The 13,724-nt window shown below is 46.1% G+C and overlaps 1 protein-coding gene across 4 annotated transcripts in view; it reads left to right on the top strand.

The window, feature by feature from the left end:
- TEKT3 (tektin 3) overlaps positions 1 to 13,724 on the top strand; it is a 168,149-nt gene that overhangs the window by 140,552 nt on the left and 13,873 nt on the right. For 2 of the 4 annotated variants that reach the window (XM_044983892.1, XM_044983895.1), the window contains exons 3-4: positions 10,253 to 10,860; positions 11,544 to 11,627. In XM_044983892.1, coding sequence (XP_044839827.1) covers positions 10,282 to 10,860; positions 11,544 to 11,627 — 663 coding nt within the window. In that variant the 5' untranslated portion in view covers positions 10,253 to 10,281. Of the gene's footprint in view, positions 1 to 2,652; positions 2,767 to 5,089; positions 5,202 to 10,252; positions 10,861 to 11,543; positions 11,628 to 13,724 lie in introns of those variants that run through there. The other 2 variants (XM_044983894.1, XM_044983893.1) reach the window with 2 other exon arrangements.

Below are 13,724 nucleotides of genomic sequence, written 5' to 3' on the forward strand. Positions count from 1 at the left end.
TGGGCTATTTTATTTGCTTTCTGGCTTCCGAGCTTTTCAGATGCACTCACTTCACATTCTCAGGTTTTTCTCAGAAACCTTGAGGGCTATTATCTTACTTTAAAAAAAAATGAAAGCTGAGAGTCTCACTTAATCCCATGACTCCAGGAGCCAGGGCATTAAGAAAAACACCAAGTTCTCTCCACTATCATGAAAATGGCAACACTGCTCTGGAGTTTGCCATGGAGGTGTTGCCCTGCATGAGATTTTGCTCAGAAGGGCAGCATGTTGACAAATGGGAGTCCATTGGATCAGATTTAAGTGGGGAGGAGGGTCTGCTTTAAGATACTAGATTTTCAATCAGAGCTGGGGTGTGGGGGTCTGGGATGGCATTTATCTAACAATATAGGTAGTGCTCTTTTCTGCTGATGTATACTGATGTGCCCTAGGTCTTAGAAGTTTTACAGTTCTCTAATAAATTTACTCACGCACAGGAAACCTAGTAAAACCCTGGATAATCTAGCCTGACTCTTGATCAGGACTCAAGTATCAGAGGGGTAGCCGTGTTAGTCTGGTTCTGTAGAAGCAGCAAAGAATCCTGTGGCACCTTATAGACTAACAGACGTTTTGCAGCATGAGCTTTCGTGGGTGAATACCCACTTCTTCGGATGCAAGCAGAAGAAGTGGGTATTCACCCACGAAAGCTCATGCTGCAAAATGTCTGTTAGTCTATAAGGTGCCACAGGATTCTTTGCTGCTTGATCAGGACTGTGTCTCTGGACTGTGGCTGCACGTATAGCTCTCCCCTAAAAGCCAGCCTTGATTTCATCCGTAAATAACATAAATAAAATCCTGAAACCTGTTTTTATTTTAAAGAAGCCCTGGAATAGAGAACAGCACACAGTGTCTATAGATTTCTGGTCTCCTGTTTGGCAGCAGGAGACATGCTACACATTTCTAACCAGCTGAGGAGAGAGACTAGAGGCAATTGACAAGGCAGCAAGGACAACAAAAGGACAGTGTTAAAAATGACAGCCTCTCACAATCTCTCCAAAGAAACTTCATTACATGAACTTTCTTTTCCCTCTAATTACTAAGTAAGTTGTCATGTGATCAAGCCTAGTCTCATTCTACTAATTCCCACAATCAGCTTTGTAGAAGAAGGATGGTCTGTTTAGGTCACTAGCCTAGGGCTAGCCACACTCTTGCTGTGTGACCTTGGGCAAGTCACTTAGCTTCTCTGTGCCTAGGTTCCCATCTGTAAAATGGGGATAATAGTACTTCCCTACCTCACAGGGGTACTGGGAGGCTAAATATGGTAAAGTTGGGGATGTGCATGGAGATCTACTGAAGAACGGTGCTATATAAATGTTACTTATTTGAGGAGCTTAAATCAGTCCATGAGAGAGGGTTTTAATATGTCTGTCAAGCAGAACATTAATCCCACCCAACAGAATTTGTGTCCTTGGCCAAGACAGTAATCTCCAGGAATGGTATACAACACTACAGTCAATGTAATGCTATTGTAAAAGTCAGTGTCTTGGGCCCATACTATAAATGGGGCTTGGAGTGGAGCCTCAGCAGCAGCCTGGCTGGGGAGCCGGCTTTCTTGTAAATTTCACAGTTCCAAATTGACAAGACGGCCAACAGCAGATGTAAGTAACTCAGTCGTTCTCAACCTGTGGCCCATGGGCCACATGCAGCCCAGTTAGCACACAGCTGGGCCACAGCTGTGTGCTAAAGACCACCTGACCCTGCACAGTGGGTTCTGGGATCCTGGCTGCCTGTCCGGGGTCCCAGCTGCTCTGCTTCCTGGCGTGGCACGTAGGATTGCCAACTTTCTACTTGCACAAAACCGGACACCCATGCCGCGCCCCTCCTCCAAGGCCCCACCCATGCCCCACCCCTTCTCTGGGGCCCCACCCCCACTCACTCCATCCCCCCTCCCTCTGTTGCTTGCTCTCCCCACCCTCACTCACTTGCTCATTTTCACCGGGTTGGCTCAGCGGGGTGGGGTGCAGGATGGGGCTAAGGGATGGGGAATGGAGACGAGGGGTTCAGAGTATGGGAGGGGGCTCTGGGCTGAGGCAAGGGATTGGGGTGTGGGAGAGGGTACGAGCTCTGGGTGGGGGGGGGGTTCTGGGATGGGGCCAGAAGTTAGAGATTCAAGGTGGAGGATGGGGATCTGGGCTGGGGAAGGGAGTTGGAGTGCTGGGGGGTGGGGGTGAGGGCTTCAGGTGCAGGCTCTGGAGTGGGTCTGGGGATGAGGGTTTTAGGGTGCAGGAGGGTGCTTTGGGCTGGGATCGAGAGGTTTGGAGGGAAGGAGGGGGATCAGGTCTGGAGCAGAGGGTTGGGGTGAGGTGGGGGTGTGGCCTCTTGCTGGGGGTGCAGGCTCTGGGGTGGGGCCAGGGATAAGGGACTTGGGGTACAGGAGGGGGCTCCTGGGTTCGGGGGGCTCAGGGCTGGGGGTCAGGCTTGGGGTGCAGGCTTACTTTGGGTGGCTCCTGGTCAGCGGCGCAGCAAGAGGGGGATGGGTAAGGCAGGGTCCCTGCTTGTCCTGACTTCGCGCTGCAACCCAGAAGTGGCCAGCAGGTCCAGGAGGCTCTGCGCACTGCTCTTGCCTGCAGGCACCGCCCCCGAGCTGCCATTGGCCGCGGTTCCCTGCCAATGGGAGTTCAGAGCCAGTTCTCAACCTGTGGCCAGATAACACATTGTGGGCCGCATATGTGGCCCACAATGATAAATAGGTTGAGAACCACTGGTCTACTGGGACTGTCTATAACTGTGGTAAGCCTGGTACAGTGATCCAGGGGTTCACATTTGTTACTGGCTTGGTGAAATCTAATTAGAGAACATACCACCAGCTTGTAGTGTCTGCCCTGTTTTCTGACAGTCTGCCCTGCGGTAGGCACTAACACTTGTGAGACACTTCACACAGTGTGACACTGGAGCAGGGCTACAGCTGAGTACAACATGCCGACTGCACCAGGCAGTGGCTCTGGCAGGGCCAGGATTCTTGGGGGTGGTTATTTGTTCTCACCATGCCACTGGGTGACTCCAGGCAAGCCCTTTCCCTTCTGGGGAGTCTCTGATTCCCCCTCTGTAAAATGGGGCACAAGCTGTCACCTGGAAGCAGAGGAGCAGTGGCAGAACTGAGCTTCCAGGGAGCTATGCTCTTCCAGCTGGGGAGGAGACAAATTCCACTGGTCTCCCAGCAATCCTTGAGTCAGTGGGACATTGACTCACGGAGCTAGTTACACAAGAGTGCCAGTGCTTGCAGCATCAAGGCCTTTGATAATGCTTGTAAAAAGAGCAGGTGAGATGTATGTTCAAGTGATTTTTAAGTTGACAGGGCCCCATGATGGTAGTGGAGCAAGACTGAGAATCTAGGCACAATCCCTGCTACCCCAAACCACGATCAGACTCCCCAGTCCAGCAAGGTATTAAGAAAGTGCCTAACTCCAAGCATGTTGGCCCTAAGGTTGTTTCTGTGCTCAAAGTTAAGCAAGTACTTATGCACTTGCCTAACTAGGGCTTAGAGCAGTGGTACTCAACCCATGGCCCATGGGCCACATGTGGTCCAATTATCACACTCAGCTGTGTGCTAAAGGCCGCTGGCCCTGGCTGCCCTGCCCCACATGGCGGAGTCTGGGGTTGGGGCTGCTGGGCTGCTCTGCCCTACGTGGCGGGGTCTGGGCTTGGGGCTGCCCTGATACCCTGCCCCGGGCTCAGGGCTGTGCTGCCCTGCTGTCTGGCCCTACCTGGCAGGGTCTGGGGTCAGGGCTGCTGCATGGTGGGGTTAGGGAGGCAGGAGCTGAATAAATCAACCATTTAAACAGAGAGACAAGGTGGGTGGGGTAATATGTTTTACTGGCCTAACTTTTGTTGGTGAGAGAGAGGTTTTCAAGCTACCCAGAACTCTTCTTCAGGTCTGAGGAAAACCCTCAGATGATGTGTCACAACTAAATACAAGGTGGAACAGATTGTTTAGCAGAAGTAGTCTAGTCAACACACATTCTCAGAGCTAATTCAAGGTGAAGTGGCCCGATAACACCTCTCCAGTCATAAGACAAAAAAGGGGAGTTGGTAGATTGTTGTAATAAGACATATATCCAGTGTCTTTATTAAGACCATGATTTTAGTTTTAGAAAAGTAGCTCCCAGGCTTGTCTTTTGATGCTGTTGTGCAGGATGAAGACTGACAGGACAGATATGGAATGACTGTTTTGTGAAAAGTGTTCATGCACAGGCGATATGATGGTTTTTGTATTTTATCATTTTTCTGTGTGAATTAATTTGAGAGCATAGTGTTTGTCCTGTTTCACCCACATAGCTGTTATTGTTCCACTTTGCACTTAGTTGTGACAGCCTGAATTGGTGAAAGAGACAAGCTTTTGAGGTACACAGACTTGTAGAAGAGCTCTGTGTACCTCAAAAGCTTGTCTCTGGTCCAATAAAAGATATGACCTCACCCACCTTGTCTCTCTAATATCCTGGGACCAACATGGCTACAACAACACTGCAAACAATCATTTAATCTGACATTCATCCTCGTTCCCTATCAGAGTGCCAGATAGTTTACCTGAAGCAATAAACTAAAATAAATCTAATTCCTCCTGCCTGCTGTCGCCTATAGACTATGTTAAATAGAAATTAGGCTTTGACCTGAAGTTAGCTTAAGTGTAGAGAAGTATGGGAAACTGAACTTGCTGGTGTGAGCAGAAGCCAGAGGTAAGATGGGAAAATAGAAGTTGGCAAGGACCAGCCCCCGAGTTATGCTGTGGCTGTGTTTTGCTTGTAAGTGGTTTCAGCAGATTTTTAATGAGTGCTTTTAAGAACTGGGAATGTTTTATTCAAATGCTATCTACACAGATAGCAGGGAAGGACGTGGTGTCTTGCCAGGGCTGTACAGTGATGCCCCGCAGTGCTCCCACTATCTTCCCAGCCCCAAGTTCAAGGAGATCCCCAGGCCAGCCAGGCCTCCTGAAGAGAATTTGGTTACTAAGCATCTTGTGAGTCCTTAGCAACGCTCCCTCCTCCTCGCTCCCTCCCCTTCCATCCCCTCTTGGCCAATGGGTGGGGTTGGGATTCTGTGTGTCACAAAGAAGGGGGTGGGCATACAAGCGGGTGGGGAGGGGGGGATTCTGCTGATCACTGAGTGAGCTGCAAGCAGCCTGTGCATGCAGGAGGCTCCCTCCCTCCTCAGCAGTAGCCAGCAGACAGGTGAGTGCCTGCACCTCCCACCGCCATCCAGGAGCCTCCCAGCCAGTGGCTGCAAGGAGGCTCGGGGAGACAGTGAGGATGGAGCACCTGGCAGGGGCTGCTGGGGACCTACAAACTGAAAGGGACCCAGCAAGCATCAGGGCAGCGCAGGGGACAGGAACCCAGCTCCCCTGTCACTGCCCAGCCTGTGTGAGCTTCAAGGGGGGAGAGAAGGGGAGGCAATAATGTAGTGGGGAGGGAGTCAGGGGAATTTAGCCTGGCCACTCCCCAAAAATCTCCCTTCATCAAAACTAAATCTGCATGTGTGAAGTGGGGGACAAGGAGATACTGGTAATGTTCATACAGACAAGCTAGTGGTGGGAATGGAATCCAGGGAAACTTATCTCCCCCAACCCAAGAAAGTGCTCTGCACCCCATGTATGTGTTTGGAGGGCTATGGGGTTGCAGCCATTTACCTGTGGGGGGGGGGAGTAGATGGGTTAGTAGTTTTGGGGAGTGGGTCATACAGGGATGTGGGAAGGAAATTACTTTTAGTGGGGGAACCAGGGCAACGTAGCTCTCTTTACTCCCCAAATCATCTTTTCCCTCTCAAAATGTCTGTGTCGACAGGGGAAGGACAAGCATTTATTAGGAGGGAAAAGTCATGAAAATTGTCCCCCAGACCCCAAAACTATTTGTTTCCAAGGTCTAAATACGTGCAGTGGGGACAGGGAGAGTCCATAATAGGGGGACAAAGCGGTGGCAGTAATTGATTAGTGGGAGTTGGCCATGGAATTTAATCCTTGCCAAAACAGCCAGCTCAGAGGGCCACGTTTTGAAAAGTTTTTGCTAATTTTGGGTTTCCAGTTTGAGACACTTTGATCCTGATTCTTCAGAGAGGCTGAGCACCCGCAGCTTCTGTTGATCTCAACTCAACAGCACCTCTTGAGATCACGTACTACATGTCTTAGGTTGAGCATCCACACACCAAGGCAGCCAAAAGGGGTGGGCATTTAAGTTCAATCATTTCACAGATGCAGGGAATGTACTTTCCCTCCTCTTACTCATCTCTCTATTTTTCTGTGGTTTGTATTAGCATTTGCTAAGTTACCTATTTATTATTGCTATTAATAACACTTTGCACTTCTCAAGCACTGTTCACTGAGCACATCAAAACATTCTCATAGAAGCTAGAGATGGAAACGACCTATTAGGTCATCTAGTTGCTCTTTCCAGACATTTGCAAACATGTACAGCATTTACCTGGGACTACAGCAGCTTCCAGACCTGCGTGTGGTTTCCTGCCTTCAGCCCAAACGTTCTGTTCCCAACTCTGAAGTTTAATAGTTTCCTGGCCTCAGAGAATGTCCTTTTCGCCTTCCGTGACCTCACTAGTTTTCACTGGTTTGCATGATCATTTGCAGTATTATGTTCCATATCATTTATATTAGGAAGCATTCATTAGTAGTAATAATACTTTGCTCTGCTAAAGCAACATTTATTTGAGCACCCCAAAGAGGAGTTAGAGATGTTTATTATTGGTTAGTATAGCAGCATCCTAGACTTTCATGTGGCTTTCCTTCCATGTTGCATGATTTTGATCTCACAACTTTTACATCTGCATAATTCCACTGGGCCAGATCATCAGCTGGTTTAAAATCATCATAGCTCCATTGAAATCAATGGGCTAGCAGAGTGTCTGGTCCAGTGAATTCAATGGTGTTACTCCTGATATACAACAGTGTATGTTGGATCTGAATCAGGTCTGTAAGCTATCTTTTTTTTGTGGCACTTAGTGGACCCTATTTTGACTCCCTCATTCCTCTATTTTTTTTCTGATGTGCATTGTCATTTGCTAAATATATTAAGATATGATATTTTTCTTAGTCTGCTGCTTCAAGCATGTTGTGTGTCTCCTGTCTATTCTCTCTTATGAATTTCAGTTATAAATCATCGGGATTTATTGGTTTTCCTCCTGGGAAGGAAAAGGTTTTCTTCCATTGTTGCTGAGGTGACTAAAACTCAAACCCTCCCTCCTCAGAGGCTTAGAACTTTAAATATAAACCAGTCTCTCTCATGGGGAAATTGGCCAGCGTAGGTGTAGTGGAACAATTATACTGCTATAGCTATGTCAGTATAACTCCCTGTCTGGACATTCTATTCTGAAATAAAAGTGATGTTATTCTGGTATCACTCCACTTTTTAAGGAATAAAGTAATTTCCCTGTGTAGACAAACCCTCCATTGTGATGCATTGTTAAATAGCTACTACTCTTCACTCCCTAGAGCTGGCTCCACTTCATTGGTGGGTAGATCCATGTGTATATGTGTGTGTGTGTGTGTGTGCATGTTTGGCGTGTAGCTTGCACAAAGGGCTATTCATTTTGTACAGTGGTTTAGGATCCATGTGGCTAATAGGCATTGTATCAGTGCAGGATCATTAGAATGAAAATACAGCTATAGCACATCTCTTCTCCTCTTTGGTCCTGACTCACAAAAACACTTCAGTAGGTGCTTATGTTTATCCCTGTTCAGGAAAGCACTTAAGCACACGCTTAACATGAAGCAAGTGCTTAAGTCCCATTGCACTCAAATCCTATTGAAGTTATGCTTCAGGGTAAGCACCATTCCTGAACAGGGACCCTTTCCTGAATCAGGACCTTTACTATTTAGGCCTGGTCTACTCCTAAAAATGAGATTGACTTAGCCACGTTGTTCAGGCCTGTGAAAAATGGCGCACACTGAGCAGCGTGGTTAGGTTGACCTACCCCCGGTGTAGATGCAGCTAGGCCTAAAGAATGTTTCTTCCATCAACCTAGCTACCGCCTTCTGTCCCTGTAGAATGCATCTATACTACGGCGCTACAGTGGCGTAGCTGCAGCACTGTAGCTGTGCCGCTGTAGCAGCTGTAGTGAAGACGTACCCTTAGATTATAAATCCCTTGGAACTAGGGTGACCAGATGTCCCGATTTTATAGGGACAGTCCTGATTTTTGGGTCTTTTTCTTATATAGGCTCTTACTACCCCCCACCACCTGTCCTGATTTTTCACATTTGCTGTCTGGTCACCCTACTTGGGACAGTGACTGTCCATTTGTTTTGTGTTCACACAGCACCTCCCACAAGGGGCCGTTACAGGGTTCCTAGGAGTTACCCAATACAAATACATCAAAAAATAAACTTATTGATGTTGTTTGTACAATATTAATATTGGAACAGGTTTAATATGTGAAGGGTTTTTATTTAAACTGTAAGGAACAAATTTTGGAGAACACGTTTTCTATCTTGAACTCCTACAAATACTGTAGCTTTGTCGACAGTATTGTCCATCCTCTTACTGCAGATTGTTGATCCAACTACAGGATCTTTTACTTTCTCTCTAGGGCAGCCAAAAGTCCCTTTTATTTAAACCAGCAATCAACTCTTGTAACCATAAGAGAATTCCCCATCAGCACAACATACCCCTCAGTGTGTTTGTGAATGGATTATAGGTATTGTACACAAGTAAATATGTGCTTTTTGAATGCCACGAGTATTATATTCCTGATTCACAATTAGTTAATGACCTCAAAGTGAAAAGAACAATAGCAAACACAGTACAATATGCAGTTACTTGAAACAAAATTCCCCCTTTTCCTTCCCCTACCCCCCTGAAAACCCTCCTGTGGGGTCATTCACTCCAGGGTGACAGTGGGGGAACGTTTATTCAAATGACTTTTGAAGTGTAACAGTGCTTAAACGTGAAAAGGCTGACCTTCAGGTCATTGTTCTTTTTTCTCTTTTCAAATATATTTATTCTACGTCGGTGACTTTGACATCAAATTTTCTCTCCCTTGCAAGTCAAGAAAAGATGTTTGCTTGCCTTGCTCCACCTTAGCAACACTGCATTTAGGTTCTGGAAGTCGAGCTTGTGCACTTTCTGCTTGGTAAATTGTTGCTCACTATTGCAGATGTTGGAACTAGGAGTTCTGTGCAGTTTCTGTCCTGCACACCCTGGATAGATATGAGGAAGAGACTGCGCCTACTGAAAACCATGGAAGTTGTGGGTTTGTCCCTGAGGCCTCAATCCTGCAAACACTTATGTGCATGCTTAATTTAAAATATCTGAGTAGCCCTGTTGATTTTAATGGGGTTACTCAGATAAGTAAAATAAAACACATGGTTTCCTTGGCTCCCCAATCTGTATCTGTATCCTCCAGTTGTCTCCTCTCTTATAATTAAATTGTAAATTCTTTGGGGAAGGGACTGTCTTTTTTTTGTTGTGTTTTATACAGCTCCCAGCACTACAGATCCCGGTCCAATGACTGCAGCTTCTAGATACTAGGGCAATAATAATAATAATATGTAAGGCAGGGTTTGCAAAATCAGGATCTATTGATGATAAATGAGGCAGAATAAAATACAGCCATTGCTTCTGCACCTCTGCTAACTCTGCATTGTGGACAGTAGTAAAGGTTTGGGAGTGTGTAATGCCATCAGTTTGTAAGCAGGACTTCCTATTCTACTCAGTAGGGAGTTCTGCTTAAAAAGTCATGGCACAATATGGCCCTTGGTACAATTCAATAAGTGACACTGAGCAATAACTAAGTGCTTGTCTACACCTCAAATGCTGTGCTGCTGTAGTGCTTCAGTGTAAACACTACCTACGCCAGTGGAAGCAGTTTTCCTATCAGTGTAGGTAATCCACTTCCCCAAGCGGTGATAGCTAGGCTGGCTGATGGAAGAATTCTTCTACTGACCTAGTGCTGTCTACACTGGGGGTTAAGTTGGCTTAACTACATCACTCAGGGGTGTGGATTTTTCACACCCCTGAGTGGCGTAGCTGGGTCAAGCTAACTTTTTACTGTAGATCAGGCTAGGAAACTTCAATCCTCCTGTATCCAAATATATGGGGCACGGTGAGATAGGGCTTTGCTTTTGAGAGTTTTAGGCCTGTCTTTCTGATACTCAAATATTGTACACGGTGTTTTTATTATGAGTTGCATGTGTTTATGGAAGAGGTGTTGTTACGACTAAGTGGGACCTTGCTAAATGGGATCATTCTCTGTTGTCTTTTTGTGTTTGTTTTATGCAGGAAGTAAAAGCGAATAGCAGTTTTCCATCATGGAGCTTGTAGGCTCTACTTTAACGGCAACTTACGCCCACCCAAGACCAACACCTACTAACTTCCTACCAGCTATCAGCACCATGGCATCGAGCTATAAGAACCGGTTCCCTCACTACTCTTTGACCCATAGCTTGAGCCTTCCATGGCGACCCAGCACTTATTATAAAGTAGCAGCCATCACTCCTACTTTGGCTCCCTTCTCCAAAAGCTCCCAAGGGTTAACCCAAAGCAAGATGCTTCCCTTTGTTTCCAATAGAACAGCACTTTTCACCAGGTATACCCCTGATGACTGGTACAGATCTAACCTGACCAATTACAAAGAGTCAGAGACGTCCCGGCACAGTGCAGAGAGGCTAAGAGTGGACACATCCCGCATGATCCAGGACAAAGATCAGCAAACAAGGAAAACCCAAACGGACACTACCAAAAATTTGGGAGAACGGGTCAACGATATAGTATTTTGGAAATCAGAGCTCAACCATGAGATAGACGAGATGATTGGGGAAACCAATGCTCTTACAGATATGAAGAAACGATTGGAAAGGGCCTTGGCTGAAACAGAAGGTCCTCTCCAGGTATCAGTTTCATTGATAAATGCTGTGATGTGTTATAGCCTATCAGTTCCCCATCTGCAGCCATTCAAATATCTAATTAAGTTTCATTTGAGCTCGTTGTGTCTGAATGTCTTTTATTAAGAAGCCCTTAGCCAAACTGGAGATAAACAAAGCCCTTGCCATCTGATACATTTCCTATCCAATGCCTGTTGAGCAGTTAGGAACAGTATTTACTTAGCTAAATATTTTCTCATGCGCTACATCAAAAATCCTAATTAAGGTCACAATTTACAATGTCTTATTGCAAGGCTCAGATCAGCCCAAATTCATGCCTGGAGGCATTTCTCTGAGTTCAACTGGTGCTACACCAGGGATGTATGTGCTCCTTTATGTTTTGATCACTTGGCTATTTTAGCTTGGTTGTTTATTATTAGTAACACACCGGCATATGGCAAATGGGTATTTTTGTATTGGCATGGCTTGCGGGTCTTAAAAGATTTTCTCAACCCAAGGGAAGATATGTGTTCCAAAGGAAAAATTCCCTTTCTAAGTGCAAAGATTACTGCCATTACTGAATATTGCAGTGTGATAAACATCTACCTTTGAACAGCACTAACGTTAAGCAATTGGAACTTTTCCAGAGCTCTCTGGTGTAATTTTATTGGTCACCTTATAGTCGACAGCTATATTTATTTACCAAACAGGTAGCCCAAGAGTGCTTACTTCATCGAGAGAAGAGGATGGGAATCGACCTAGTCCATGATGATGTGGAAAAACAGCTGTTGACAGTAAGTTTTCGTAACAGCCTATCTAGGGAATGGGGCACTTAACTGCAACGACAGCTCTGTGCTGACCAACAGTACCCGGTGTTGTAACTTTAACACATGTCCTCATCATTTCTCCTTATACTTACTAAGGTCCAGATCCCCAAGATCCACTCATGGAGAGAACCCTCTCCATGCAGTCATCAGCCTTCCCATATGGAGTAGTGGGGTTCAGCTGCCTCTGCAGCACCATCCACCCTTTCCTCCAACTCCACGGAGGAGATCCACTCAGGGGCTGGGCTAGAGAGAAGGGGCAGGGCTGGGAAACACATCAGCTCTGTGCAGAGCTGATGTAAGGAAAGAGGATTCAGCCTGAGTCCCATTCCTTGATGATCGTCCTTTAAGGGGCCTCCCAGGGCCAGGCACTTCCAGAGGGAATCTCTGGTAATGTGGCTGTATTGCCGGCACAGTGCCAGCTCAGAGGAATGGAGCCTTTATGTGGATAGTCTGACCTCCTGCGGAGTGCTGGGGATCTTCCAGGTTTCAGGGCAGGCATCAAGGCACATGCCAGCATGAATGACAATAGGACAGCTCCTTTCCTGAAGGTTTTATCATGGGAGAGGCTGATCCAGCAGCAATAACTACCTGTTAAGCAAAGCATAAAACATACTAAGGACCTGGCCTAAAGGCCACTGAAATCAATAAACTCTCATTGACTGCAACTGCAGTAGGCTTTAGATCAGGCTTGCTCTATCCTATCTCTCCTTTTACACACCCCTCTGTCCGTCCGTCCGTCCACCCTGTTGTACAGTTTCTGAGCACCTTCAGTGCTAACACTGGGTCACCAGAACATTTAACCAACCATTTGAATACAGATATCTGATAAGGTTGGATGACAAGTCTTCTTTATGTTGGCCCCCATCCACCAATAATATTACTTGTTTTTAGTTAACATACCAAGTCAGTTATACAAGACATTTTCCTTCAGACAACATAAGAGAGACTAAATACATCTAACTACCAGTGCGATAAAGAGGGTAGTAGATACTCCACTAAGAACTGCTGTACTTAAGGTTGCAAATTAGTTCTGTGACAGGTTCGGTCACAGAGAACCCCTTGAGACTGTCACCTGCTGTGCTGAGATTACCTCTGAGCCCATTTTCCCTGCCAGCTTGGGACTCCAGAACCCTGCCTTGTTAAGCCAGACACACTAGCCTGCTGCAACACAGACCCAGGTCTGGGCCACGCCCCCAAAGCTGCAGACTTTAACCAAAAACTGCTCAGCAGGTCACCTATCTCCAGCACCAAGACACCTAGTTCCCAATGGGATCCAAACCCCAAATCTGTTTTACTCTCTATAACACTTATACAGGGTAAACTCATAAATTGTCCGACCTCTATAAATGCTGATAGAGAGATATGCACAGCTGTTTGCTCCCCCAGATATTAATCACTTACTTTGTTCTGTCTGTTATTGCTTGGAACCACTTAAATCCTTTTTATACTTAATAAAATCACTTTTGTTTATTGATAAAGCCAGAGTAAGTTACCAAGCAAAATAAAACAAAACATGCAAGTCTAAGCCTAATACATTAAGAAACTGATTACAGATAATATCTCACCCTCAGAGGTATTCCAATAAGCTTCTTTCACAGACTAGCTTCCTTCCTAGTCTGGGCCCAATTCTTTCCCATGGTACAGTCCTTGTTAGTTCCAGCAGGCATCTTAGGTGAAAAGCAGGGTCTTTCTCGTGACTGGGACCCCCCTTATCCTGCTCCACCCCCTTTTGTAGCTTTGGCACAAGGTGGGAATCCTTTGTCTTTCTGGGTCCCCACCCCTCCTTCTAAATGGAAAAGCACCAGGTTTAAGATGGATTCCAGTATCACGTGACATGGTCACATGTGACTGTAAGACCTCATTTTTCATTACGTGCCCAGGCAGGCTTGCAGGTAAACAGAGCCATTTACTGTCAATTGTCCTAGTCAATGGGAGCCATCAAGATTCTAAACCACCATTAATGGCCCACACTTTGCATAATTACAATAGGACCTCAGAGTTATACTTCACATTCCTAGTTTCAGATACAAGAATGATACCTTTATACAAGTAGGATGAACACAC

This window comes from Mauremys mutica, chromosome 12 (assembly GCF_020497125.1).
Source record: "Mauremys mutica isolate MM-2020 ecotype Southern chromosome 12, ASM2049712v1, whole genome shotgun sequence".
Classification (NCBI taxonomy): Eukaryota; Metazoa; Chordata; order Testudines; family Geoemydidae; genus Mauremys; species Mauremys mutica.